Below are 26,803 nucleotides of genomic sequence, written 5' to 3'. Positions count from 1 at the left end.
AAGTAATTTCTTCTCCAATGCAACACATAAATAAGCATACTATGTTGTATTCTTTTCAAACAGAAAGAACAACATTTTTAAAATAAAGCCGCTTGACTATCTTCTTGTCTTAGTGAAATACTATTATAGCAAATACGTGTATTCTATTATGTTTGTTTTAAAAAATACTCGTCTTTAATCCATAGAATACATGTAATTGATTTGCAAGTCAGTAAAATTCCTTCCATCACAGTTCTAAAGAAAACTGAATTAATGAGCACCTGCCACTTAGACATTTTAGAATACAAAATTAATTTTGTAATGTAAGTGATAAATTCACTAACAGTCTATATGACACTTATTTCTCCCCACAATATTTCAAATCAAATTAATATATTATAATATTGTAAATGTTTAGTGTTTTTTTACATAATAATTGTACTACATAGAGATAACACTACTTTTATAGAAACGTTTCAAAATTTTATTTGTTGTCTTTATTTTACTAGAAAATTTTTTAACATGAGTAAATCTTATTCTGCGGTTCTTAGGATATAAAAAAATATAAGAGCTTAATATAATTTATTTTTGGTTTTGTCCTTCAGTTGATATTCACACAGAAGAGTGTAGCCAGCCTGCAGTCCCTGAGCGCTGGGGACATCCTGGTAGAGATGTGTCTGAACCTGCCGCACCTGGCACGTTACCGCAACAAATACACTGCGGCGGTCAGCAAGAAACAGTTCAGCTTGCCCTCCACACACACAGAGGCTCTCCTGGTCCGTCACAGGTCGGTATTAGTCTTATTACATCATTTGAAGCGTAACCTCCACAGACTAGAGAGTCTGTGTAAAGAAAGGATTTTTATTTAAAGGGGCCATTTCTTCATAAAAGAAGTTTTGCAATGGGTGGCAAGCTTTAATAAAATTCTCCATTCAAGCTTTAACAATTTTCACTGCATCATCCAAAACTTGACGAAGTTCGATCAGCATTTTTTTATGTCAGAGCTTGCTTATGTAAAAAGACAGTGAACCTATTTAGCATCAGTCATGATATGATGGTTTCCAATCTTGCAATCAGTCCACTGGATTTACCAGTGGGAGCAGCAACACCATCAACTGCATACTGAAGCACATTTTCTCCAATCAATTTTTTTATATTGTGACAAATTGACGCTCACTAGAAAGTTTTAGTCAACTTTGATTTATTTGCCATTTTTTAAGCAAATTAACAAGTAACCAAAAAAAAAAATTAACCTCAAAATGACTACTCTTAACAGTGACAATACGATAATGCTGATATTAAAAATAGAACAAAACAGCTCATAATAATAAAATGTAATTACATACACCACATTGGTGTTAAATATGCTTGAATTGAGAAATATGAGAAGACATTACTAGAAGAAGGAATTGTTCAGTTGGTAGGGCTCACTAGTGATAATACTTGAATAACCAGCTGTTTTTTTTGTTGTATTGGGTAGTTTTAAATTTCTGTTTGAGTGTCTTTGATGTAAATGTTTGTACTTGTAAACTAACTAAGAGTGACTGTGTGTTTGCTTTTAAGATATTATAGGTAACAGATAAAATACATTTATAAAAAGTCACAAATTTTTAAAATAAAAACTTTGAAGAAATATAATATTCCTGTTAACAACTCATGTTTGCGATCACTTGGAATGTGAAAATACAAAGTAAAAACTTAATACACTTAAGAGGGAGTTATCTTGTCAGTGGTTGTCAAAAATTGAAATATTAAATACCCTTGTAATGTAATAATATATTTTTCAAAAACACCAGGAAAATCTTTCTGTCTAGACTCAAGATTGCACATCCAAGCCCAAAAATGTAAATTTAATTTTAATTCTTTTGTAATTAATTTAATTTTGGGCTCTTGACACATCTTTGAACACAAGCCTCTTCCCCTAAGTTTTTCCTTCATTTGTCATAATAGCTCACTACACGTTAATTGTGATGATGCACAAGTAACCAACCTTTTCGAATGTTGAGTTCAGTGTTACAATAGTTGACTACTGTAAGCTGTAGTCTTCATCCGTCTGAAGAGAAAGTCAACAACGAAGAAGCTTAAAGTGAAATCTACATAGCTTTTAAGTCTGTGACAGCATCAGATTTCAGAAGCTGTACTAAGTGGAAGGTTAAATGGAGTTGAACTCAATGTTCGAATTAAATCAATCCTTCCCAAAATAGCTACATTATGTGTAAACAACCTCTGTTAATCTGTTTTGTGGTAACAGCTTGCAGCCATTGGTAAACGACATCAACATGGTGTGGAGTGCCCTATCTCTGCCAGTACTGGAACCCCTGACGCAGGCTAAGATGGAAAAACTGTCAACAATAACCATGTCCTGCCTGTATGCTGCCGTGAGCATCGCCACAGCCAACAGCATTTTGGGTATCTCCTCGGCCATCTCGCCCAAGACTGCCATGTCCACTAATAGCACTGGTACGCATACATAGCTACAAAGTATTAAAATATTAAAAGCTACTCTACAGAAAAAGGAGTTTTTACTTTGAAACTTTTGAAATCTGTTACAGCAACAATCCCAGCAAAACCTGGTGAAGAGGAGGGCAACCTCGATGCTTTGGCTGTTTCTGTTGTTGAGAAGTCACTGGAGATATTTAACCTTATCTCAAATGTCTTCAAGACCTCCACAAGAGCAGGAGGACATGTAAGTTATCATCATCACATCATGAGTTTCTTAGGTCAGGACAGATTATATTATAACATAAACATGGTACTCTAGCAATTATTGTGTCATACCCCTGCCTCTGTTTTTCCTTAAAATTCCTAATTCTAAAACCGTTTGAAAATATGGCCTCCCAGGAAGACTTCACTGTAATCTTTGTGTTTGCTGTTGTCAGATTCTCCAGAATCACATGTTGCTGGGTGTCTGGCTGTTGACTACAGGACTACAGAGTCAACTGTCCAACTCTAGCCTGCTGCCCTCCGACAAGACAGGCAAAGAGGACAAGGGCAAGTCTCCCAGCAAGTCTAGAGATGGGAGCTCCCGCATAAACCTCATGAAAGTGTAAGTGCTATCTTTATCTGTATCCATTCTATCCATATCTGTGGTATCTTTATCTTACCATGCCCAGATTTGTATTCTTAAATTTGAATTTTTTATTTTCCGAGAAAGTAGTAAAGATTGCATTTTGTCCCACCATATCAGAGCTACAAGGATGTGTATAAGGATGCAAGAGCTCTTTGAATTTGAGATTTGATCTTACTCAAAATAGTTTTAAATATATAATCCGTGTTTAAAGTACTTTTAACCTTCTCAAGAATTATCTTTTTTTAATATTCGCTTACCATTTTGTACTTATTGAAACACAAAAAGTAGTTGGATAATGTCAGTACTCCCTATTTCTGATTTATTTGTTAATTTTTTCTAGATACACTAATGGTTGTTGACTACTTCAAAATGACTTTACTTACAGTATTAATCTTTTGCAAAATAAAAAAGTCAGTATGAAAAATAAAGCAATCTATTGGCAACCAAATGATAGTTTGATGTAAAATTGTATCTCATTGTTTGTTATACAATGAAGTCTTGTTGTTTACAGTCAGCAAGGGTTTGGGGTTTTGTCAGTAGCACTGGCTTGTCGAGCCCTCACCATGATGTCAGCTCTTCTGGACGACCTGCAAGTGGAAGCCAACGATGGTGGCCTAGGAGAACCCACCCCCGCCCAGCTTCACATCCTCACCCCCGCCACGGCCCTGCAGCGGGCAGCCCGTGTCCTTACCTCTGCTCCTCTGAACCAGTTCCTTTTTTACCTGGCAACCATCAGCTACCGGAAGGTAACTCTTCGTCACTGTTTAAGTTCAGATTAAATCAATTTTTTGTTTGGACACATATTATTTACATGTGCTTAGTATAGTAGGCAGTTAAGATAACAGATTTTTCGGACTTCTTAACATTGTCAAGTGATACAAGATATCAATAACACTATGTTTCAAGATTTTACTGATCTAATGAAAAAAGTTCTGTTGCCTTTACAATTCTATCTTTGTCAAAAACAAATTTCAACAAAAGAGACAATACTTGAACAGTCTAAGAGTTGAAGTTTGGTTTTCAATATAAATATCTGTTTAGGGAATTCTATGTCATAAACTGTAGCTTTTGTCAAAATTACCATTTGTACAGTGACAAAATTCTTGTGCACTAAGTTTAAGGATATCCCTGAAGACAAATTTTATCTTCTAAACTAATAATGCTAAACTCACTCAGTAATGATTTGTAAAAAATGTTTTTTGTTTAAAAATGTAGGTTTTTAATTAAATTTCCATAATTTTAAATCAAATTAGTGGTAAAATTAAAAAATTACAAACCTCATACAGCAATATACAATGTATAATAATAAACGGAGAAAAATATTTTGGCATTATTTTTTTAATGTGTTTAGTAGATTTTTATACATGTACTGGAGCAATTGAACTACATTTATTCTAGTGAAGTGAGTTAATCATAGATCTGTGTTGCAGGCTTGCACTTTGAAACGTATTCAGAAACATCCTCCTGAAGGAGACACGTTCAGTACGTCTGACTCAACCACTTACTACGACGATGACATCATCAGCTGCTCGGAGGAGAGCTCACCAGATGAAGGTTAGTATTATTTATAGTGTATGGTGTTTATTTTACTATTTTCTCTTAGATAGCTTGGTTATCCCTTTTGATGCTTTCTATTTTTATATAAATGTACATACAGGTCATCCAAATCTCAGAGGCCACCCCTTTCATTTATAGATGATTTGACCAATTGAAATAAAAATTTGGGGATCTTTGTAGGTTACTGACACCTACTTTTTTGCGTATGAAAAAAATGTTCAGGAACGGGTGCCCTCCTGTGCACCCCAACTCAAAATTTTTAAATGGCAACACCCCACATGTGACATATTGTTGGAAAGGAAATAAAAAAGAAACATTTTGGCTAAAAGGAAAAATCTATCACTCTTCCTAGATGGCAGCCACTAAATGGCGGAAAAATTGGGTTTTTGGCTATTTACTAACGGATTTGTACAAAACTTGGTTTGTGGGGTTTTTCGGGTCAAGAAATGTGTACCTGATATCAGTTTTACAAATAACTCTCATTTCCGAGATATCAGCATTAAACAAGGGGAGTGAAAATCAATATCTGGGAGTTTTTCAGGTCAAGAAGCATGAATTTGACATTGGTTTTCAAGAATACCTACACGTTTTCAAGGTGGCCACATCAGTTAACTGTTCCTCTGAAGTTATTTTATCATTCTTGATTTTGTGGAAAGTAGATTGCACACATTTTATGTAACTACCTTTTTTTTGTACATTTTAAAACCTGTTACAAGTGGATTGTAACGTGTAGTATCACTTACTATAAAGTAGTGATACTATATACTACTAATATCAATACTAAAATTCTTTGTGAATTTCGCTGCATCATAATTATTGTCCACTGTATGTTAACATAGTATTTCAGTTTGAGCTAACCATATGAACAATTACAGTATAATTGTGAGTCTAGTTTACTCTTGTCAGATAACTGGGGCCCACTGAAACAGTAGTCTATTGTATAGCACAATTTTAAACTTTACAATATAAGGTTTAAAGTTACATGTCATTCTCATCAATCATAATGTTTAAATTACTTAATACTTGTGATAGATACTCAATCTGGTTATTCAAACAAACCGATTTACATGTGGAGACATTTCTCAGAGAGTACAATAATAAAGAATTGTTGTGTGTTCAGATGATGACAGTGAGCCGCTGCTAGGGTTGTGGTTTGAGGAGACGATCTCAGTGCCAGATACCACTCATACAACACAGCCTGGTGCCGAAGTACAGGACAACACCAGCAAAACCAACATGACTCCTGACACCACTGGTTCTATTGTGCCGGAGAAGGGAGAACCCAATGGGGTATGATAATGGCTGTTATTGCTATTTAATTATTTAGTGTATCAAAACTAAATTTATTAAAATTAGGTGGAGTAAAAGATTTGTTTTGAAATATACATAATTTTTTATAGTAAAACAAATTTATCAAGAGAATAACACATTTTTAAAAATTACTGCTTATTCTCTGAATACAAATAAAAAAAAACACAAGAAATGGAATCTTGAATAATTACATAAAATATGTAAATCCTAATGAGTAGGCCTAAGCTCAGTACGTATACAGACTGTTGTTGCAGCCTTTGGTAGAAGATTCTTGCAATCAGTCAAGATTTGTTCATGGTTATTGTATCATATTTTTATGACATATTAGCTGTTACTTGTGGCTTCGCACACACTTTTCAAAATCAAAGTCCTTATACTACTAATACCGCTTACAATGTTATATGATGGAGTCCTATGAAATATTTAAAACATAAGTAGAAGTACATCAGGTAGATATTATTTGTGCTTATGGTTTTTTTTGTTACCTTAGGACAAAAAGCTTAGAAAATTGCACTTAGCCCTATAAGGACCTTTGTGCTGCTTCTGGAGGAGTGATAGGATATTCTGGATGGGTAAAGTTGGGGGTAGGGGCCGCTACCTGTTGAGATTCATGAGGAAAAATTTAGGGCACTAATCTGAAGTCATGTCCCCTCAGAAAAAGGAAAAGCTTCTGAATCAGCCTCTCCGATCAAAGCAGGCAGGGCCCTTATGTCTAGGCTGACAAGAACCTTAGACTCTTAGGGAACTAACCCTACCAACTCCCAACAGTCATCTCCCACAGTAAACTAAACCTATTGAATTACTCTTGCGACCTAGAATCTCTATATTTGAGGTTAGTGATTTTGGCGCTCCTGGACATTTATAAGGTTGCCCAGATTTAAGTGACCCATCGGTTTTTGCTGTACCCAGTGTGGGTTCAACTGGAAGGTATAAATCAGCCTGAAGTGAATCCTCTAGGGGAAGAGTTCATGGTCAAGAGTATCAGAATTGAACCTAATCATGTTTTGCATGTGTAGGAGTATTTCTGGTTCAAATTAATTCTATTTCTAATGTCACAGCTGAGTCTGTAGAAGTTGTAAATAGTATTTACAATGCATTAGATGTTTTTAAATCGTCAACACCACAGTCTGTAGTAAAAGTTAAATATTAGCTTTGGTTTTGCTATAAGCTTTACACTACTGATCAAGCACTATATACTTAATATTTTACAAAATTTAAATGTGAACAGATGTTTGAGCCTTTTTGCCCAACTTCAGTTGACAGTGCCAGTTGCTGTTTAGTGTCAGTTAAGTTTGGATCATAAAACATAAATATTACCATATTTATTTCTAAATTCCGGAATATTCCACGTAACTTTTCCTATTTTTATCTTCACATAAACTTTTCTTGGTTTTTAACGAATACTTAACAAAAAGAAATAGTAGAATTGGTCAAGCCGTTCTCGAGATTAGCATTTAGCAACAATTTTGTGAATAATTAATAATTATAAGAAGATTGGTGTATAATTTAGTTGTTTTGTGTTGTACAGTACATTTCGTTAGCATCCCAGATCTTCCAGTTCATGAACAAGTACCTGCTGAACTCTGAGAGTGCCTATATCCAGGACTATGTGGAGACAGGGCTAGCAGAGCAGCAGATGGTGATTCTGGCTGCCATCATACGAGATTTGGACAGAGAAACAGCTCGTACAGAGACCGGTATGTGCTTCTGTTTAGCATGTATTATTTGTAGGGTAATCCCCTCTTAGGTTCCTTTCAATTTAAAATTAAAAAAGGTCGTATTTTTCAAAGTGCTTTCAAAGATGATTTCCAAAACACCACAAACATGAAAACAAAATTAAAATTAATTTTATCACAATTTTAAGGGACCAAATAGTTTTTAAATGGATTATAAATGTTTATTAAATTTAAGTGGAGAAGGATTAAAGTAGTTTTAATCCCCTCCCATTTGAATTACTGTAACACGTTTCTAGCACTACTAGAATGAATTGATTGGACCGCTCTGTCATGAAAAACACTTGCGTTTTTATTAATTAATTACTTCTATTCAAACATATTCTACGTATTTGAAAAATTATTAAACCTTTAAGGTAAACAAAATCTAATTAAAACTCTTTTGTTCAAGAAATGTTTCTTTTGTTATATTAAAATAAGAATACATGTTTTGTAAGTACAAAGTAATTTAAACACAGCGTAACAATATGTCACTAAAATAGTAGTTTCAAGAAGTTGTAAATAGGTCTATTAATTATATAAGAGCAATTATAATAACGTAATTAAATTGTTATAGGCACGATATCTGTATATTTTGGAGCTGCACTGGGCGTGTTATACAGCGAGTTCTCTCAGGCACTGACTCGTTACACTCACAACTTGCTGGCTCGTAGCTTGCTAGTGGAGAGTCTGCAGTTGACACTACTGCACCATCTGGGTGTCAGCCCAACACAGTCGGACAACAACAACGCCTGGCCTCTGCAGGTCTACCCTCGGACTCTGGCTGTACTCGCTCAGGTATACCTCCATTTCTGATGTGGCGTGCACACCTAAATAATCTACCATCAAACTTCCCACACAGTCTTTAGGTTTTTACCCTTTCTTTCTCCTAATAAACTTTTCTTTGTTTAAGTTCAGTTGAGTTCTGCTGTACAGTTCTAAATTATTGCTGCTCTAAATTTATAATTAATTGTGTTTAACATATTTATAATAAAATTGCAGTAGTGCGAGAAAATGGGCGGAAGAAAGGAACTATCTTTTTCAACAATGTAGAATAAAGTCAAAGCCTGTAAAACGGCTTGGCAATCATGGGTACACAAAATGTAGCCATTGTGTTGGCGTAAAAAAAAGTACTGTTGTTGACTGGAAATAACTGAGAAAAGCTGCAAAAATGTTGTTTTTGTGGCATGAACGTCTACATTAGAAGGAATCGCTTGTTAGGGGACCTTTGTTATGCTGAAAAACTTGCAAGTTCAAATTCAAAATATGTTGTGTAACAACAGAAAATTAACTATGACAGTGAATACAATTTTAAATTTGTAACAATTATTGCACCTTTATTTTCCAAAGATCCTCGCAGAAAGTGTTTGTTAACCTTCTTGACTACATTTTCTTTGTGTTAAACAGATTTTACTGCTGAAACCTCAAGCGGAAAAGGATACAGCAGTGATCAACATCTGGAATAGACTTATACACACACTGGTGGAGAACATCTGCAACTATCCCACCACTTATGATGCTGACAATGAAGGTTTGTTTCTGTTCATTACCAGAACCAGTTAGTTAAGCTTGCAGATTAGTGAATTTAATTGAATTAATGATATTCTATGTACGTTACCAGACATGAACGTGGAGCACGCTCAACTGTTGCTGTTCCTCTTCCACTCTCTGAACTTGATGCAGAAGAAGTCCGTGCTGTTGGCGTGCGCAAGCGGGATTATCCGTGTTGGAGAGAGCTCAGTACGCGGGCTTCTCAGGGAGTCCCAACTGCTCTGTCTCTCTCGGCTTCTGCTGCTCTTTGAGTACATGATGAAACATCTGTATGACGCTCCACCTGTGCTGCTTCAACACGTAAGTCTTAACCACTTAGTTCTTTTAATTTACTGTTTTTTATGTATCTTACATAATCTAAATGTAGCATACCTGGTGGAATACTTGACACATACCGGATGATGATGATGATTTTTGCTACCAGGTGCAGTGGAACCTGTTTAACGCTACCAGCATGGTAGGAGACACGGTTCAGGGCAGAGCCCCAGCCAGGATATTCTGTCCCTGGAAGGAAATTGAAGACAACTATCGTAAACTGGGACCACAGGATGAGTTCTCAATGAAGCCTCGCTTCTACAGTATCATCAATTCGGAGCTGAATAATCAAGAGCACCCCAAGCTGGACGGCCTCGTGAGTGAAATTTTAGTTTATTCATTGAATTCTTAGATGTTTTGTAATGAGTAATATATATGAGTAATAGAAATTTATTGGCACAATAATATATTTTTTTAAATTGTCTTATAATATGACAAGAAGTCATAAAACAAAAACAATAAATCATACCATAACATTGTCATGTATGATTAAAATGCAAATTGTAGTTCTACATGGTAAAACTCTATAAGTTGTACAAAAGATTTTGAACTAGACAGTAACTTTACTTTAACAAAATTATAAGTAACTAGTTGTTACCTTGGCTTCACATGCAATTTTGTAGGTTTTGCACCTATATAAGTACTTCTGGTTCGAGTTAATTATATTTCCGACGCTAATTTTGAGTTTACCTTCTTCCCAAGATCAAGAAAATATGTTTAACCCTTTTAACCCCGGCCATTAAATCAAGTGATGTGCCAGAAATCCCAAGCCATTTTCAGACAAAATGTAAGGGTTTTGTAAATAATTCATAACTCATTTATTTTTTAAGATATTTAGGTAATTCTTTTTTTGTTTTACTTCTTTATACATTTAGCTTACAGAAATATACAAATAAAATTATTATTTTGAAAGTAATTTTTTTTACATACATATGAATATATAAAAAATAAATAAAAATGAAAAAATTTCAAGTTTGATCATGGAAACCATATAGATAAAAAAATATTTGACAAAAAAATACCCATTTACTTTATGACATACTTAATCCTTAATAAAAGGAAACAAAAATTATATGCCTACCTGATTTACAAGTGGAGTAACATCAATTTTTGTAAAGCCGTGTAAATTTTTCTTTTTTGCCATTTTTGGGCAAGGCAACGTAACAAGACATTTAAAATTCACTGTACTTAAAATAAACATAAAACCAAAGTTATTTCTGACAAAATAACTAAAACTGTTCATAATATAAATTTAAAAAAAGTTTTAAAAACAATATTTACATCACTACAAAATGTAAATTTTCAAGATATCCATCACTCAAATCGTCGTCACTAATCACATCCACACCATTTGCAACTAGGTTACTAATTAGTGTATTTTCACTTACGGGAGACTTTGAACGATGTCTTTTACTCATTTTGAAATCAAACAAATAATAAACTAAACTTTAACTGCCGTACTTTACACTGCTTTAACCTAAAACTGTGAAGAACAGCTGATATACGTGATATACAGCTGTCTGCAACAAGCGTGAGCAGTCAGTCGAGACGAACTGCAATTGCTCAGTCACAGACTGACAAAATACGAAGTCAAACCATTACAAACTAATATATTTCGATGCAAAATATCTTTGTGCACAAGTCTGTGAAATTTCAAAGCATTTGGTGAAATAGGTGGCCAGTAAAGTAATAAAAAGGACACGTCCGCACTGTACGGACGTCGGGAGTTGACGCCATTTTTACGACGTCCGTATAGTACGGACGTCGGGGTTAAAAGGGTTAATGTGTATATTTATGGTCATTGTACTGTTACTGATTTTTTGGAATGATGGAAAATGTCTGGAAAAATCCTGTTTCCTTCACAATCCTTCCATCATCAAAAAGAGACTTCAAACAAAGAAAAGCAGTGTTTTATTTAACTGACTGAGTAAGTTTTAACAGAATGGAAAAGTTTGAAGAAGATATGAATATAAAATAAGAAGTTTGTACAAAGTAAATATATATACATGACAGGCTGTTTAATAATCAGCAATTCTTAATGATTAGGAATTAACATTTCTCAGATATCGTCTGTAATTTATTAATTACTTATGTGTAATGCTGAGTAAATCATAACTTGTTCTTTTCAGCAGTAGACAATTATAGTTGTTTATTTATCTAAGAAATGCTTGAAAACCATTACACAGACTGTAATACTGTTATACAGGCTTGCAATTTCATCTTGGGATCAGCAGAAAAGGTGAAGTATCCACTGCTGATGGATGTGCTGATAGAAATCCTCAACGTGACTGACCAGACTATTCCCAGCATCAAGTCCACAGACAAGATCAGCTTCACGGCCCTTTGTGCCACACAGTATTGCTTCACCATCTGTTGGAGGTGAGGGGCATGGGTGAAGTTTGCATGATTATAACATTATGTTTAATAAAACAGGAGAGTTTTATGAATAGTTTAATCCTTTAATACGTAATTTTACCTACAGTCTATCTTTAGCAGTGGGTTTCTGCAGTATTTAGTAATACCATAATGTTTTCTTGATGTTATTTATAGCCAATAAAGTTGATAGTAGAACTTTGTTTTAAATATAATAATATACAGTGTATACTTGAAATATCAGTAATATGAACACAAAACCGAAAAGTGAATACCAGGCAGTCCATTGACAAAAAACTGCCAATACTAATGAAAAGAAAGGTGTTGAACCTCAAGGTTTTCGTTTAGACCCCATTTTCTTTTTTCTCAGAGGTTATAACATAGAAGGTTGGTTCTAGAATCTCATTGTCTTTTTTTGTTTGTTAGGCTCTTGCTGCAACTACCACCCTCCACCCCATACTTGGACAAGTTGGCACTGGGGCAAGGGATGCCAGCTACTCCCCTCCTCCTACATTCCCTAGTTTGGGGACCCAGAGCCGGCCACAAGTTCTTCAGCAGTTGGATGCGGGTAAGGTTCTCCAGATTCTAGGAAAATAATGCCAAATATTATTTGAGCAAATAAATGCGTTAAAAAAGTAAATAATGTACCCTTTAATAATTGTTTACCTAACAAAATTTGTATTTGTAATTATTTTTTATTTTGAAATTTGCTCAAATACTGAGAAAATAAGTACAGTAACTCAACTTTAATAGTGTTCAATTTCGGATGCTGAGAACCCACAGTGGCAGTTATTCCTAGTGTGGTTAAAGAAGGGAAGGTTGAATCAGGGAAACATAAGACACTATACAATTATAAATGTAAACAACATGCTCCTTCATAGAGGATATTAAGTTGATGCAGATTATGTGCCAACACGTACTTGATACGAAACACTACCCTGGTTTTCTTGATTAGCTTCTTCTAGCACCGTTTTTACTGAAAAAATTAAAAAAGCTATAGAGAGAAATAATTTTTAAAATAAACTCATAATAGAAAAAACTAAACTCTTCTTGATTTTCCAAAATCAGTTCCAAGCGTTAATTGCTCAACTTGATTGTCCAGTAAATAAAACTGAACTAAATATGTAATAGTTTTGTAACCTATTTCCCGGTTTTCATACGAAACGTTAAATTCTTTAGGCTGTAATGAGGAAAAGAGATTTCTTTAACAAACGATAATTTAGAGTGATTTAAATCAAGTACTGTCATAACGGTTAATACAAAAATTACCATTCTATGTGTCTTGATTGTATTGAATTGGTCTTGTGACAAGATTAACGTTACTCCTGTTAACAACATATGAAGTCTGTTATATGGTGAAGCCAAAATTTAAGAGTTGTAGGAATTTATTTAATACTACCCAACATGGTTTTCAGCATTAGATTTAAAGTTACCACATCCAATAACAGCATTGTCTCACCTACACCTGTTTCTCTACTCTGTAAGGATGCCCTGGTGAAACAAGGCATGTACACCCAGTACGCAGAGACTCTGCTCAAGAGTGTCACTGACATGGTGAACAGCATTAGATACGACGTTACTCTCGCCAAGAACAGCATTGTGTCCTTAATGCCTCATATACAACTCGAAGGTAACTTGTCATCAACTTTCTTTCATTTATAACGTAAAAACTGAAATAATTAAAAAAAAAAATTATAAATCACAGTTCATGTTAAAAGAAATATTTAGTGTAAAATTAGAATTATAAATATGTGATGAATGTAATGGGTTTTCTAAATTAATCTCCATTATCTATTTTAAAAACACTGGGGTAGATACAGATAATTGATTATTTGTAACACAGAACTACATCATACTGTTGTTGAACATATTCACCAATTTATTATGTTCTTTAAGCAGTTTCCTAAATAATTATTTTATTTACTTGCAAAAATTAAAAAGAACAGTTATGAAACTTTCATTGTAGTACCATTCCTTTTGAAATAGTTTCACTAACTGAGAGCTGAGTAGGTTTAGAGAACTATTTTGTTCTTGTCCTGTTCAAATAAGTAATTTTTTCTTCTCTCTTATTTAATACGGATATTTGTGTCCACAGGATGGTTGGTTCCCAAAAGAGATCTCCCTACAATCATGGACCTTTGTCTAATGGACACAGTCATCGCCAAGGTGAAGGTCCTGGCCTTACCTGGTGGTACCTCCGAGACTACTGACCTTAACAAGTATGTGGCGTTCATTTTTGGTATCTTGTATCCTATTACACTGTGATTGCTAAGAATTATTGTTAGCGGTTTACCTACTGAAATGTGTTCATCATATTAGTGAAGTATTCCTTTTCTCATTCTGTTATTTAATGAGATTTACAAATTGCATAGATCGCGATGCTTAAAAAGTTTCTCTGCAACGTAGCATTTCATCAGACACAAACGAATCACACGAATCATGTTTAAATTCCAAACTGTTACAGTTAACTTATTAGTCGGAATTAAAAAGGCCTGGATCTTGTAATAGTAAAGTTAGCAATTCAGAAATGTTTAAATTGTAATTGTTGGCAAATAAAACTAAATGTTATGTCTGTAAGTATTGGTGCTAAATTTACATGTGAAAATAAAGTGGACAAGATACAAAGTAATATTAACAATCCACCTGACTTTATGAAAATACAATTGTTTGGGAGCTATGAAATCTTACAATACACAAATACAGTACAGGATCAGTGTTGCTAAATAACATTGATTTGTGTAACTGAATCTTTTATTTCCAAACAACAATACAAAATGTTAATGAACTAGTGTTATTTTTCAAAAAGGGAAATAAGTGTTAAAGGTCTGTCACTTTAGTTTAAAACTATCCAGCCCTGCTTGCTATTCGACCTCCATACATTGAAGATGGAACAAAGCACTTTAGTGAACCTAGTGGTTTTTTTCTGTCAGTAAATTACTGTATGTAGGTTGAACCGTTGGCACTTATGATCTTTCTGACATAAATATTTTGGTTATAAATCGTGTGTTCAATCATTCTTATAGCTTTTCTATAAAAAAGACCAACTGAATTTCAAAATATCCTTTTAGATCTTGTATCTGAATCAGAAGCTAAATTTATAATAGAAATACATATTTGTGTTCATATACATTTAATTTAAAATACATAATTATTAATTGAAATTCTAGAAATGTAATATTGAAAGACCACGAATGGAATGATTCAAAACAAGACTAAGTGATGTGTAAAGGGTTTTACTAACGTAAACCATGTTTAACTGATTAAATTGTGATATTTTTTCCAGAACATTTGAGTGCACAGAGCCGAGTCCCCGGAGTGAGCTAGCGCAGGACTTGCTGCCTCATGTTCTGCGGCTGACAGAAGTAATTTTGGCGTGTAGCAGGTAATCTTCGTATATTTTACCTCAGATTTTAATATTTTTTTCCGACTACATTCATCTGTTAGAGAGGTATGATGTAGCAAAAGATTACAAAGTACTTCTGTAACTACATTCACTGCCACTGAAAAATTAATTATAAACCCATCTCCAACTGCTTAAATTAAGTACATGTAGTAACTTAAATTTTGAGTTGTTTATCCAAATTAATTTGTGAAACATTTATTGATGATCAGTTTAAACAAATCATCACCAGACGATCCAGATGTGATGATCGTCTACAGAAATGATGTAATAAACTTTTACTCTCTAACAAGGCATAAATGTTCAGCTTGTAACTTGCTTGTTTCTTATTAGTTTGTCTTAATATTTCTTTACCAACTTCAGTTTGACCTAAATAAATACATAAAAACACATAGCATGTTTGCTGCATAGTAAATACTAATAACAAAATGTTCTAACTAGACCACTATATATGGACTACGTGAAGTGTCAGTAATATCCTTCATAAAAATCTTTAACCTGTGGGCACTTGGTTATGTAAAAAGATATGTTCCTGTTGCAAACAAAAATGTTTTGTTTATTACACTTATTATTTGACCACAATAAATTTACTGTTTAAGATTTGTTAACTGATTTTTCAATTTGTATTATGTATCAAACTTATAATTACGCATTTTATCATTTTCAACACGGATTTTATTATGTTTGTAGTCTCCTGTATTATGGATATAAAAATTGATTCATTAAAAAAAAGGGTGTAAAAAGCAACATTATATCTGAGGATTTAACAAACGTTGATTGTTGCAGGACCAGCCTGATGTACCAGATCAACGAGAGCTCGGAGGCAAGTGGTGGCTATTCGCTCGGAGACTTCATTGCGTTCCGCTGCGTGCTTGCAGTCTCATCCTCACGCAGTGTCAAGACACAGAGTTTGTCTGCGGCTCTCACCATCCTGCTCCCTGCCAGCGTCCGCACAGTCCTCGACAAGTGGAACGCAAATGCTGTCACTGATTTCCCTTCAGTGAGTAGCTATCTAGAACACAATCAGTGAAAACTTTTATGTAGATTATCCTCCATTGGATGTGAAGTCACTAACTACCTTAAAAACTATTTCATAAGTCCAGTATTCATTTACTAAGTTTAACTTTCACAACTTGAGCCAAGACAAGAATATTAAACCATTTAGAAGAGGACCTACATCATAAATATTTCAAACTTTAAACCAGCATAATTTTTTAAAGAGTGAACCCTTTGAGTTGGATTTGTGGCATTGTACTTTACTAATAAAGACCTTTAACTTGGTGTACTACTCGACCTATGCTCTCATTTAAGATTTCCTTCTGACTCCTTGCAGGCTATCCCCTGACATGACAAAAATTATGCTTGCTGTGAACTCCTTAGCTCTGACTAGTTGAGCTCAAAAGCTTAGCTCCTTAGCTCAAAAGAATTGAGCGAGGGGCATTTGTGTATGGATTTTCTTGTTTGCTGTCCTACTTGTTTCCATCAAACCATTAAAGTATGTGAACTGTATTTGTACATTTCCCAACTACCCTAGTGTCACCAGTACTCTTTACATATGAGACAATGCAGTTTACTTATTTTTATAAAGAATTGTATATAACAGTGTGGTAACTCTTGATCGGTCACGTTGCAGAACACATATGCCAATGACATAATCCCAGAAGAGAGTTACGTGTTGGCCGTAGTCAACGCTCACATCTCCACACTCTCCAGTCAGCAGACCTTCACTATCAACCCTTCACTCAAACATCTGCTGCACTCACTGGTCACTTTCATCAGTGAGCACATCATGTAAGTAGTACAACTACCAACAACCGTACTTACGAAATTTGCTTATGATATAAAAAGATTTTATGGCTTTTTATATCAAAATGTTGAATACATCATCTAGATAGTTGATGTAATTCTTACTCCATCCACCTTCCGCTTTGAGCTTCGAAACAACCAAAGTTATTCTATCTGAAGCTGTCATAGGTTTGACCTCTGAAATCTGTGATCTACAGGGTTCATGCAATTATTCACAACTGCCGTTGTGTGTACGAGTGGGTACACATCAGGCTTTCGTAAAACGAGACGTGCGTCCGGTGGGGTACATGTTGCTGTGCATTTCCTTATTGCGTTTTTATTGTTTGCCTGCCTTTGTGGTTTGTTAAATTTGATCCTGCACTTTAAAAAATACCTCAGACTATCATGTACCCTGTCGAACGCACAATAGCTTAATATTTTTAAGTAAATTAGTTTTTTAGGTACCCCTTGGGGTACGCGGAGAAACGTTGAAAAAATGTATTGAAATAATTTTTGTTAACGCCAAATTCTTTAGTAGGTATTTTCCCGTAGCGCCAAATTACAGAACACTTATTTACGAGGGTCGTCCACAAAGTAACCTCCGTTTTGAAATAAAAAATAAACCAGTTGAGATACAAAAATTGTATTATATAAATGTAAAAACTGCAGCTTTTCTCTACTTTTCTACATATTCAGCATACAAATTCAAGCACTTATCATATCTTTTAACAGTTTTTTAAATTACGTCTTTAAAAAAAATCTGCCGCCTGAGAACGTAGCCAACATGTTACAGCGTTTTGAAGCTCTTCATCACTCGCAAACGTCTGAGATGCAAGCCACCGCTTCATGTACGGGAAAAGATGGAAATCACTGGGAGCCAAATCCGGGCTGTAGGGGGGGGGGGGGTGGTCAAAAACGTCCCATTTGAACTTTTTCAAAAGTTCTGTAGTTCTTTGAGCTGTATGAGGGCGGGCGTTGTCATGGACAAACACAACACACCAGATGTCAGAAGACCACGACGCTTGTTTTGAATCGCTCGTCGTAGCCGTTTTAAGGTTTCACAGTAAGCTGCAGCTGTAATGGTCGTACCACGCTCCATAAAATTCAACGAGCAAGATGCCCTTAGCATCCCAAAAAACTGTAGCCATCAATTTTCTCGCTGAAAAAGATTGGCGAGCTTTCTTCGGCTTGCTAGGCGAAGCGGTATGACCCCATTGCATTGACGACTACACTTTCGCTCATAATGTTTGGGCCACACACCGCACTCAATAATTCACGATGAATTTCAGCTGCTGTGTAACTTTTCGACCACAGAAATCTTATTACACCACGCACTTCACACGTGGCGGGATTTTCTATCACGGCGCTCATGTTTTTACGTTGTACCAAAAGAACGCGCGATCGCACGATGCTCTCCCTTGCACAGCTAGAAGCGTACTGAACGGCTGCGCACACCGATGTGAGAATGGCGGCGCTACCCCCACTACTTATCGCGCCAGGCCCAAACGGCGGTTACTTTATGGACGACCCCTCGTATTTTGTTATGTAAAGCAATTTTTTTATTTGTTTGAATAGTTGATTTAAGAATCAAAACTGCTCAGTTAGGGGATTTTTTAATGATTGTTGTGCTTTTTACATTATAAGTACCAGTGTGTATGAAATCAATGAACAATGTTACATTGATAAAGCATGCTTTATTAAAATATCATACATGAACAAAAGATTATGTGAAAAGTAGAGAAATACAAAATGTTGAACAATAGTAAAATGACATGTTTTTTAGTTGTCTACAAAAAAAAAACCTCCTGAGTATGGTAAATCTCAAAACAAACTTCCAAGTGTAATACAGGCAAATGGGCACACTATCACATCTATCAGCTTCTTCAAGCTTTGTTTTTGTGCCTTTTTGTACAATAGATAGTTATTTACAATTCCTACCTCCAACAGCAAAATAAGCTCTGATGTTCAGTTTGCACGTTAGCAGAAACAACGCTAGATAGCAAAATTGACTTGCCATGCCATCTAGCAGCCAATTTAACAACTAATATGACCCCTAATATTTTAAAATGTAGTTTGCTGGATAACTAGCTTTGGATGTTATTGGGATTTCAATGCTTGCGAACTCGCATGTTGGTGTTCAAAGGGTTAAAATTTAGATTAATATTTATTTTATTGTAAGACTTTACTTGTGATGTGATGATTTCCGCCTTATTGTACTGAACGTTGTTATTTGACATGTTATATTATATAACTTTATATATGTTATATTATATAACTGTTATGTTATATAACTCTTGTAGAATCACACCACAAGTAGTTTAAATTTCATTTTTGATTGTTGATATATATGCCAAGCAAGTAAGAACATATTCAATTTTACTTCAAACGTTTGGTACCTACACATGTCTAATATGAAAACATTAAATTTGATGAAAGGTAATCCTATGTAAGCTTGAAAAATGTATTCTTACACTGTTTCTACTATAAATGTAATGTTACTTCTAGAAAACCGATTGACCTGTACTGCTAAAAACCAACTGATTTGAAACTCCCTGGCACAAATGTTTTCATGTTGCTTTTTTTTTGCTTCCATTTGGATTTTTCAGGTGGGAATTGTAAGTAGTTGTATCACGTTTTCCTTTTTTTCTTTAATCCTGAAGCTGGCAATTGACATTATAATGTCGATCCAAATCAGTTCTGTAGTGACGACGACATTTAGTACGGTTGTAATTAGACCTAAACCTCAACATCCAAAGTAAAAGTTTTCCTCCAACACCAAATTGCTCTACATAGTCCCCTTATTCTATGGTAAAAGTTACACCATTTTGAGCGTCGGGTTTGGGGGTGAGGGGGGGGGAATTTGAAAAATCACTAGTTTTTTTAGTTTTTCGTAAATATTTCAAAAACTACGCGGTTTATTTATCCTAAACATTGTTATATACAAAAATGTTCTACGTTAAATTTTAAATAAGAATGGTCCTTTTCATAATCACTCTAAATTGTACGGTTCAAGAGTTACAGACGGTGTAAATGTTAACTTTTTCGTAATTTTGATAATTTTTTTAAAAAATAAGCTTCGTAAAAGAATGTTGCTATTTCAGTGGCCGGTGGTATGTTAGTGATAAGCCCTTGAAGGAACGACAACCTCACCACCTTATCAAGGGGCACTCTTTTTTAAGGGAAAAGAGGCTTCCACAGGCCTAGGCCATATAAACCTTGTGGTACGGAGAAACCCACCCTGAACTTTCTACGAACATTGCAACATAAATTCACTTCTTAAGCATAAATATCTTTCAAATTTGGAATGTTCAATGTCTTTATTAACTTCACTCATCCTCCAGCACATTATCCTCCTCCTCTAGCTCGTCGCGTCTAAGATGTTATTATTGTCCATGTTATCACATGCTTGGCCTGAGCAATTGCTGCATATGCTAGTGCAGTTTAGACCACTCCTTCTGCATTCACAATTACGAACGCATTCATCTTTGCAAGTACACATTATAAGGGACAGTAATTCCTGGGGGGGCTGCAGGACGTTGCTGTTGTAATTGGTTTCAGGTGGTCGCCAATCTTCTTCCAAACCCCACTCGAGTGGATCCTTATCTTCATTCAGCCACTGTTGTACCTGGTGGTAACGTCCTAAATTGAATGCTGTCTGGACGCTCCTGAAGTGGGGGGTAGTGCATCCAAACTTCAGTAATGCATGTATAGGCTGCTTTGCAATCGCTTTCAAGTAGACTGGTAGCGGAGACAATCTAGATCTTCAGTGTTCTTGGCTCCAAACATTGCAAGTAGGAAGTAATTTCCTGCATCAGCCACTGCACTGGGGTCGGCTTTGGGGTTGTTGAAGACCAGAAGTTTTTCACGAAGAACGTTGTTGGCTTGAAACTTTCCTATAAGGTGCAATTTTTCCCTTCTTATAGACAGCAGACAGAGTGTCACATCCTGTGAAGGCGTATGTAACCAGAAGTACATCTTTCATATCCCCAATGCCTTGCTGAATGTCAGAAATAATGTACACTTTTTCCTGGTGATTTCCTTTTTTTAGGTACGACCATTTTCAGTTTATTCCCTGAAGGTGCGTGGACAGTCAACAGTACTAATAAGTCCGTGTCATCACCAATAAACACACGTTTGAACATCTTTCTTCGCTTCATCAATAGCTGTTAAGACTACTAATAGGGTCAGCATCACCCGATGCTTGAAGAACTGTGCAACCACATTGTTGCAAGTGCGATGAAAGGAGGGTTATTAGACCCATCTTGTTTTTAGCACTAGCTAAAAATTCATTTTGATTTATGTTGACATGGATTGAGTCTTCTACTTTGACCACAATGTTGGAACGTGATCTTCGTTAGGTGTTCTTGATCCTTTGTGTTACTTCGTTCGTAACCATAAAAAACAACAGTCGCTTTTTCCATAATGAGTACATACGTAATCACTATATTGCTCGCAAATCTGTTTAAATGTAGCAGGCTGTTGCAAGACAACACTACGTAGGAGGTGGCCTCTGTCAATTATATAGGACACTTTCACTGGGTCATCGATGTTTGATGATTCTTTTGAATCTGCAACCAAAACTGTCCACCATTGATGATTTTTTTCCCCTTCCTCATCAAGCCAGATTCGTCAAAACAGTGATGGAGGATATGCACAGAGTTCAAACTGAAAAATTTCCTCTAATCTCTCATCACTCCTTACTGTACACACCATCCGATGTAAGAGAGTGTTAGGATTTACACATACCATGTCGTTGTTAATTTTCACCGACTTCGTTATAGAGGCTAGAGACTTGACAGCAAACTTTCTTTTCATGTGTATTGCTTTTAAATGTTTTGTTTTCAATAGCTTTGATGGATATGGCTCCTATTTCAAATGCTTTATCGGTGCAGAAGACAGAACCCGCATTGGTTGCGGCCCGCGGTCCAAGGTCACTATGATGGCGGCCACGCCTGCTTGTACTACCACGTTTCTCCTAACAATTATTTTTACTTTTTTCAACCTTCTATGGTGCCTCTTAGTCTCTTTTTGACTATAATACTGTAGTATATTATTACTCTTTAATTAAATCATTTACTTATTTCTATATAGCTTTATTTAGAAAAAAAAAAACCTTAAAAATTATATCATTTTTATTTTTACACCGTTCTGCAACTCATGAACCGTAAATTTTACAGGGAATATGCATAGGACATTTTTTGTTTAAAATTTCATGTAGAATATTTTTGTATATAACACTCTTTGTGCTAAACAGCTTAGTTTTCAACCTATTTCCAAATAAACTAAAAAAACTACTAAATTTCCTACTTTTTCTCCCCCTCCCCCCCCCCAAACACCGACGCTCAAAATGGTGTAACTTTTTACCAAACAATAAGAGGGTTATATAGAACAATTTGGAGTTGGAATAAAAACTTTTACTTTGGATGTCAAGGTTAGGCCTTTTTTTTAGGTAATAACACCGTACTAATTATAATGTCGATCTGACACGCAAGTGTTCTGACAGTTCGTATAGTATGAAAATCAACATTCCCACCATTATTCATATATCATTTCAAACAGAAAAAATTGCTGATTTCAATGGTAAAATTTGTTTTGGTAACAGTGATGTCACAGAGACGTCATCAAGTTTTCCAGAGAGATCGTTTTCATTTAGCCATTTTGAAAATAGTGATATATCATCGCTTTGTTTTAGGCTCTCATTTTAATAATGTCTCAAAACATTGCTGATAGGTCATCTGACATTAGAGAACTTGTTGACCTTACACTGACTCAGACAACCTAGGCCTTGATAGTGACATCTAAGTTTCCCTTGATGCTTTCTGGAACCTCAAACTAAGCAGATAGTTGAGCAAAAGTTCAAAATTAGTATTTATTTATTGTCAAATTAATATAATCAAAATCATTAATTTTGATATAAAAATTTACATAGGAAAAAACTTTGTTTTTTCAAAACCTGTCGCTCTGGTCACTTAACGCTTATGCATCTACGAGCTTACATTTGCAGGATATCACATAATAATTATTTATTATTTTTCAGTGTACGTAAGTCTCTAAATTTTTGTATATTTTTGACATATTTAGTTAAAAGTTATATTTTTTGCTAATTTTTGAAAATGGTAGCAACAAATTTAGATACGGCCCAGAACTTTTCAAAAATTAAAAATAAGAAAAATTATATTCCTTACATTTTTGACTAATTATTTATGCATATTTTTTATACCATGGTTATCTCCACATTCCTCTGAAAACAATAGTGTATTACACATGTAGGTTTATAATATAAATTTATATCTTAAAATTGTTTTTAAGTTTGTTATTTAGTCAGTCAGATTGTATAACAATGTACACAAAAACATAATTTTTAAAGTAAGAGTCTTCTATTTGGTGTAATTCTAGTTGTATTAGTAATCACAGGTTTGTAGGAATAGTCAAAAAGAATATTTAAAAAATATAATTTTGATTTAATATTATGTTTAATTTTACCTCAAAACCCCATATTGAAATCTAAGGCCTTTGCGGTATACTTGTTTTTGTAATACCTTTCAGTATTAGGAAAACTCTACTCTTTAGTAAATATAAACACAAGGAGCTTTGATCCCACTATATATGAGTCCGACAGTTTGCATGTCCCCGGCAGGCGGTGCGAGGAGACAAACGCACTACGGCAGCAGGCGGTGTCAGTGCTAGCACCGCTCACTCTGGACGCCTGCACGGAATATCTGCATGATATCGCCTTGCGGACGTTGGAGAGAGCTATTGGTGATCCAGAAACTGAAGGACATCAAGTCTGCATCTACAGCTTGGTGCTCAACAACATCTACACTCTGGTCATCAACTACACAGACGCCACCTCTGTCTGCAGGTACAGTACTGGAAATCTAATGTATTTTATTATAATTCACTTTATTTAGTTGGCCCTTTTAGTGCCAACTCAATTTATGGAGGATTCCTTAATTCATTTTTTCCTGGCACAAAATATTTACTAAAGCTGAAATTCAGTTATTTTCTTATATAATATATATCTAACTTATTTAAAAAATATCTTAACCCTTCCAACGCGGCTAACGCCTAAAGACGCGGAACTGCCGATGCTTTAAACGCGGATTACGTCTACAAACGCAAAAGCTTTACTTATGAAATGGCGAAGAATTAGTTGTTAAAACTTCCGTAAGAGAGCAGATCGATGTTCCTTTCGACTGTCGGGACTAGACAAAACGCTTTGTCACCGTTGGTGGACTTTGTAACGGTATCTACTCGGGTTGAAAGCAATCGCCGCCATTTTTTGTATGGCCTGTGACGCGGCATACGCCTACAGACGCGTTCGTTTCATTCAGCTGTTTAACTACGTGTGTGTTGGTCGTATGTTGGTTATATTGTTAAACAAAGTGTTTTGAATCATTCCGTTATAATTCTTATACAATTCTTATAAAATTGTTTTTACTAACATGTAGTATAATTTTTTGTTATAATGGCTAATCCAGATGATCCAAGTTTTGACAAATGAGCGCATTTTTGGTATACAATGTGTAATATTTTTTTTCAATTATTTGTTTTGTATTTTATACCAGTTTCACCATACAAGTCCAGTTTATTTATTCTAAATAAATAAGGTTTATAAGTACAATATTTGTTTCATTTCCCTTGTAGGCTATCATATAAATAAGTTTGTGTTGAATTTCACATTATTACATTTCAAAGTCTTATACTGAACTTATTTATTTTATGTACTAATTGTACAGGAACTTCAGTTACAATTTACTCATTATAAATAACCTGTATAAATGTAATGTAATCTGTCAAATAGTGTTGCTATGTCCATTATCCTGCAATGCAGTTTATTCCAAATTTAAAATATTTTCGTGCGTATAAAATTCTCAAAAATATGTAATATTACATATTTATTATTTTTTCTTATTAAGGTAATACCAAGGTATATGAAACAAAAATTAGCATTGGGAAATTTAAAAAAAAAATATTTTTTTATGTCTTAGCGTTTGACAGTAATTTAGATTAGCGCTTTAAGGGTTAATTATTTTTTTAATTGAGAACAGCTGTTTTTTATCGTATTGAGTCTAACGTTGATGATTAAATTATTGTAAATAAAGATTTTTTATACCGTTTTAAGATCTTACAATTGCAAATATGCTATTCATAATAATTAAACATGAAACAGTGGCTAATAAACGCAAGTGTGTAGGTTCATCAGTGTTAAAAGTTTAAGATAAAAAGAATCAAGTAAAATGTTTCATCACAACTTTATTAATTATTAGTAGACAAATTTACTATTGATGAAATAATTCATCCGTTTCATATTTGATCCTTTTGCAGTCAAAGTAAAGGAGTGCTTTAATAGCTATTTACACAATATTTGTAAGTTTTAGAATTATAATTAAATTAATGAATCATGAGGCCAGAAGACATGTTTGAAAATTGTGTTCTGTGCTATTTCCTTAAGGCATATTACTTTTATATATATGCTATTATTAATTTTATTGTTTTTATTACCAAACAAATTAATCAATATTTACTTTAATTATTCTACTAATATTAGTGTTTTAGTTTGTCAATACTGATTAATAATTGTGTTTTTAATATATATTCAGAGTAAATTTTAAATCATGTAGCAGTATTTTAAGATTTGTAAAAAAATCCCACTTCATAGTGTATAAATAATCTATTATTTTAAGATACTGAATCTACTTTTAAGATAATTAGTTACAAACACTTCCATGTTTTATGTATAAGATTATATTCACCGATAGTTAAGCCTTGTCTTTGAAACTATACACAACAAACAATGTTTCAAACTCAGTGCGACAAACGCAGGGTTAATACTCCTGTTTGACTATAACCCCATGTTGCAGTGATGCTGTCAACGAGAAGCTGCTGCAGGAGTGTCTCACCTGGATGGAGGGTCTGCTGGAAAAGCCGGCTGGCAGGCAAGCCTTAGACCAGTTCTTTGAGAGTTCCACCAAACATGATCTTCTTCAGATCCTCTTATCTATCGCGAGCCCTCGGACTTGCAAGTCCTCCATGTACAGCACCAAAGTACTGCAGTTCTTCAATAAACTTTTCAACATCGGTAAGTTCGTTGTAATGAAAAAACTTTTAAGATAATTTTGTTGAGTAGGAGTTAAAGGTGCCCTGCTTATTATGGAACCATAAAGGTTTTCAAACTCTCGAAAAAATCAGGGTAACCAAGAATTAAAACATCTTAAAAGCATTGGTTTTTTGAATCTTATTTGTGATTCACTTTTTTTTAGAAGGTAAATTCTTATAGAAATGTAGAGAGTTTCATAAACTATGTCAAGCTCTAACTATTGATAAAGAGAGTCACTTCAATCCTTACATGAATGTATAAAATCATATCTCAATTACAATCCATTTATAAACCTTCCGAAATATGGTTTAGTTGATGACAGGTTTTCAGAAAATAAAAATAAAACTAAATCAATATTTTTTTAAATCCCACTAATATTATAAATTCGAAAGTATTTGGATATTTGGAGGTTTGTCCTCGAATCACGCTGAAACTGCTATACGGATTGTGCTGAAATTTGGAACAGGTGTAGCTTTTGGTCTGAATTAACATTTAGAGTGCTTTTTACCACCCATAACACATTCATTTCACCAAATAAAGTCGAATTCAAATTGAAAAATTAGTTTGTTTACATTCGAATGTTATGATAAGAACAAAACGTATTTCGACAGCTGTTGACAGCTATAGTCCGACAACTTTCTGAAACATCT

At 34.5% G+C, this 26,803-nt stretch overlaps 1 protein-coding gene across 1 annotated transcript in view; it reads left to right on the top strand.

The window, feature by feature from the left end:
• LOC124360750 (E3 ubiquitin-protein ligase UBR4-like) overlaps positions 1-26,803 on the top strand; it is a 124,107-nt gene that overhangs the window by 21,528 nt on the left and 75,776 nt on the right. Inside the window, 21 exon segments of the mRNA XM_046814624.1 lie at positions 585-766; positions 2,231-2,439; positions 2,532-2,665; positions 2,859-3,025; positions 3,561-3,795; positions 4,480-4,603; positions 5,727-5,896; positions 7,446-7,614; positions 8,207-8,427; positions 9,037-9,160; positions 9,251-9,480; positions 9,605-9,811; positions 11,702-11,874; positions 12,295-12,436; positions 13,354-13,498; positions 13,964-14,087; positions 15,152-15,250; positions 16,055-16,268; positions 16,902-17,059; positions 23,691-23,915; positions 25,918-26,135. Of these exon segments, the coding sequence (XP_046670580.1) occupies positions 585-766; positions 2,231-2,439; positions 2,532-2,665; positions 2,859-3,025; positions 3,561-3,795; positions 4,480-4,603; positions 5,727-5,896; positions 7,446-7,614; positions 8,207-8,427; positions 9,037-9,160; positions 9,251-9,480; positions 9,605-9,811; positions 11,702-11,874; positions 12,295-12,436; positions 13,354-13,498; positions 13,964-14,087; positions 15,152-15,250; positions 16,055-16,268; positions 16,902-17,059; positions 23,691-23,915; positions 25,918-26,135 (3,670 nt within the window).

Source organism: Homalodisca vitripennis, chromosome 4 (genome assembly GCF_021130785.1).
Source record: "Homalodisca vitripennis isolate AUS2020 chromosome 4, UT_GWSS_2.1, whole genome shotgun sequence".
In the NCBI taxonomy this organism is placed as follows: domain Eukaryota; kingdom Metazoa; phylum Arthropoda; class Insecta; order Hemiptera; family Cicadellidae; genus Homalodisca; species Homalodisca vitripennis.
Note: the sequence above shows the minus strand (reverse complement) of the source record. Positions and strands in the feature narration are given on the sequence as shown.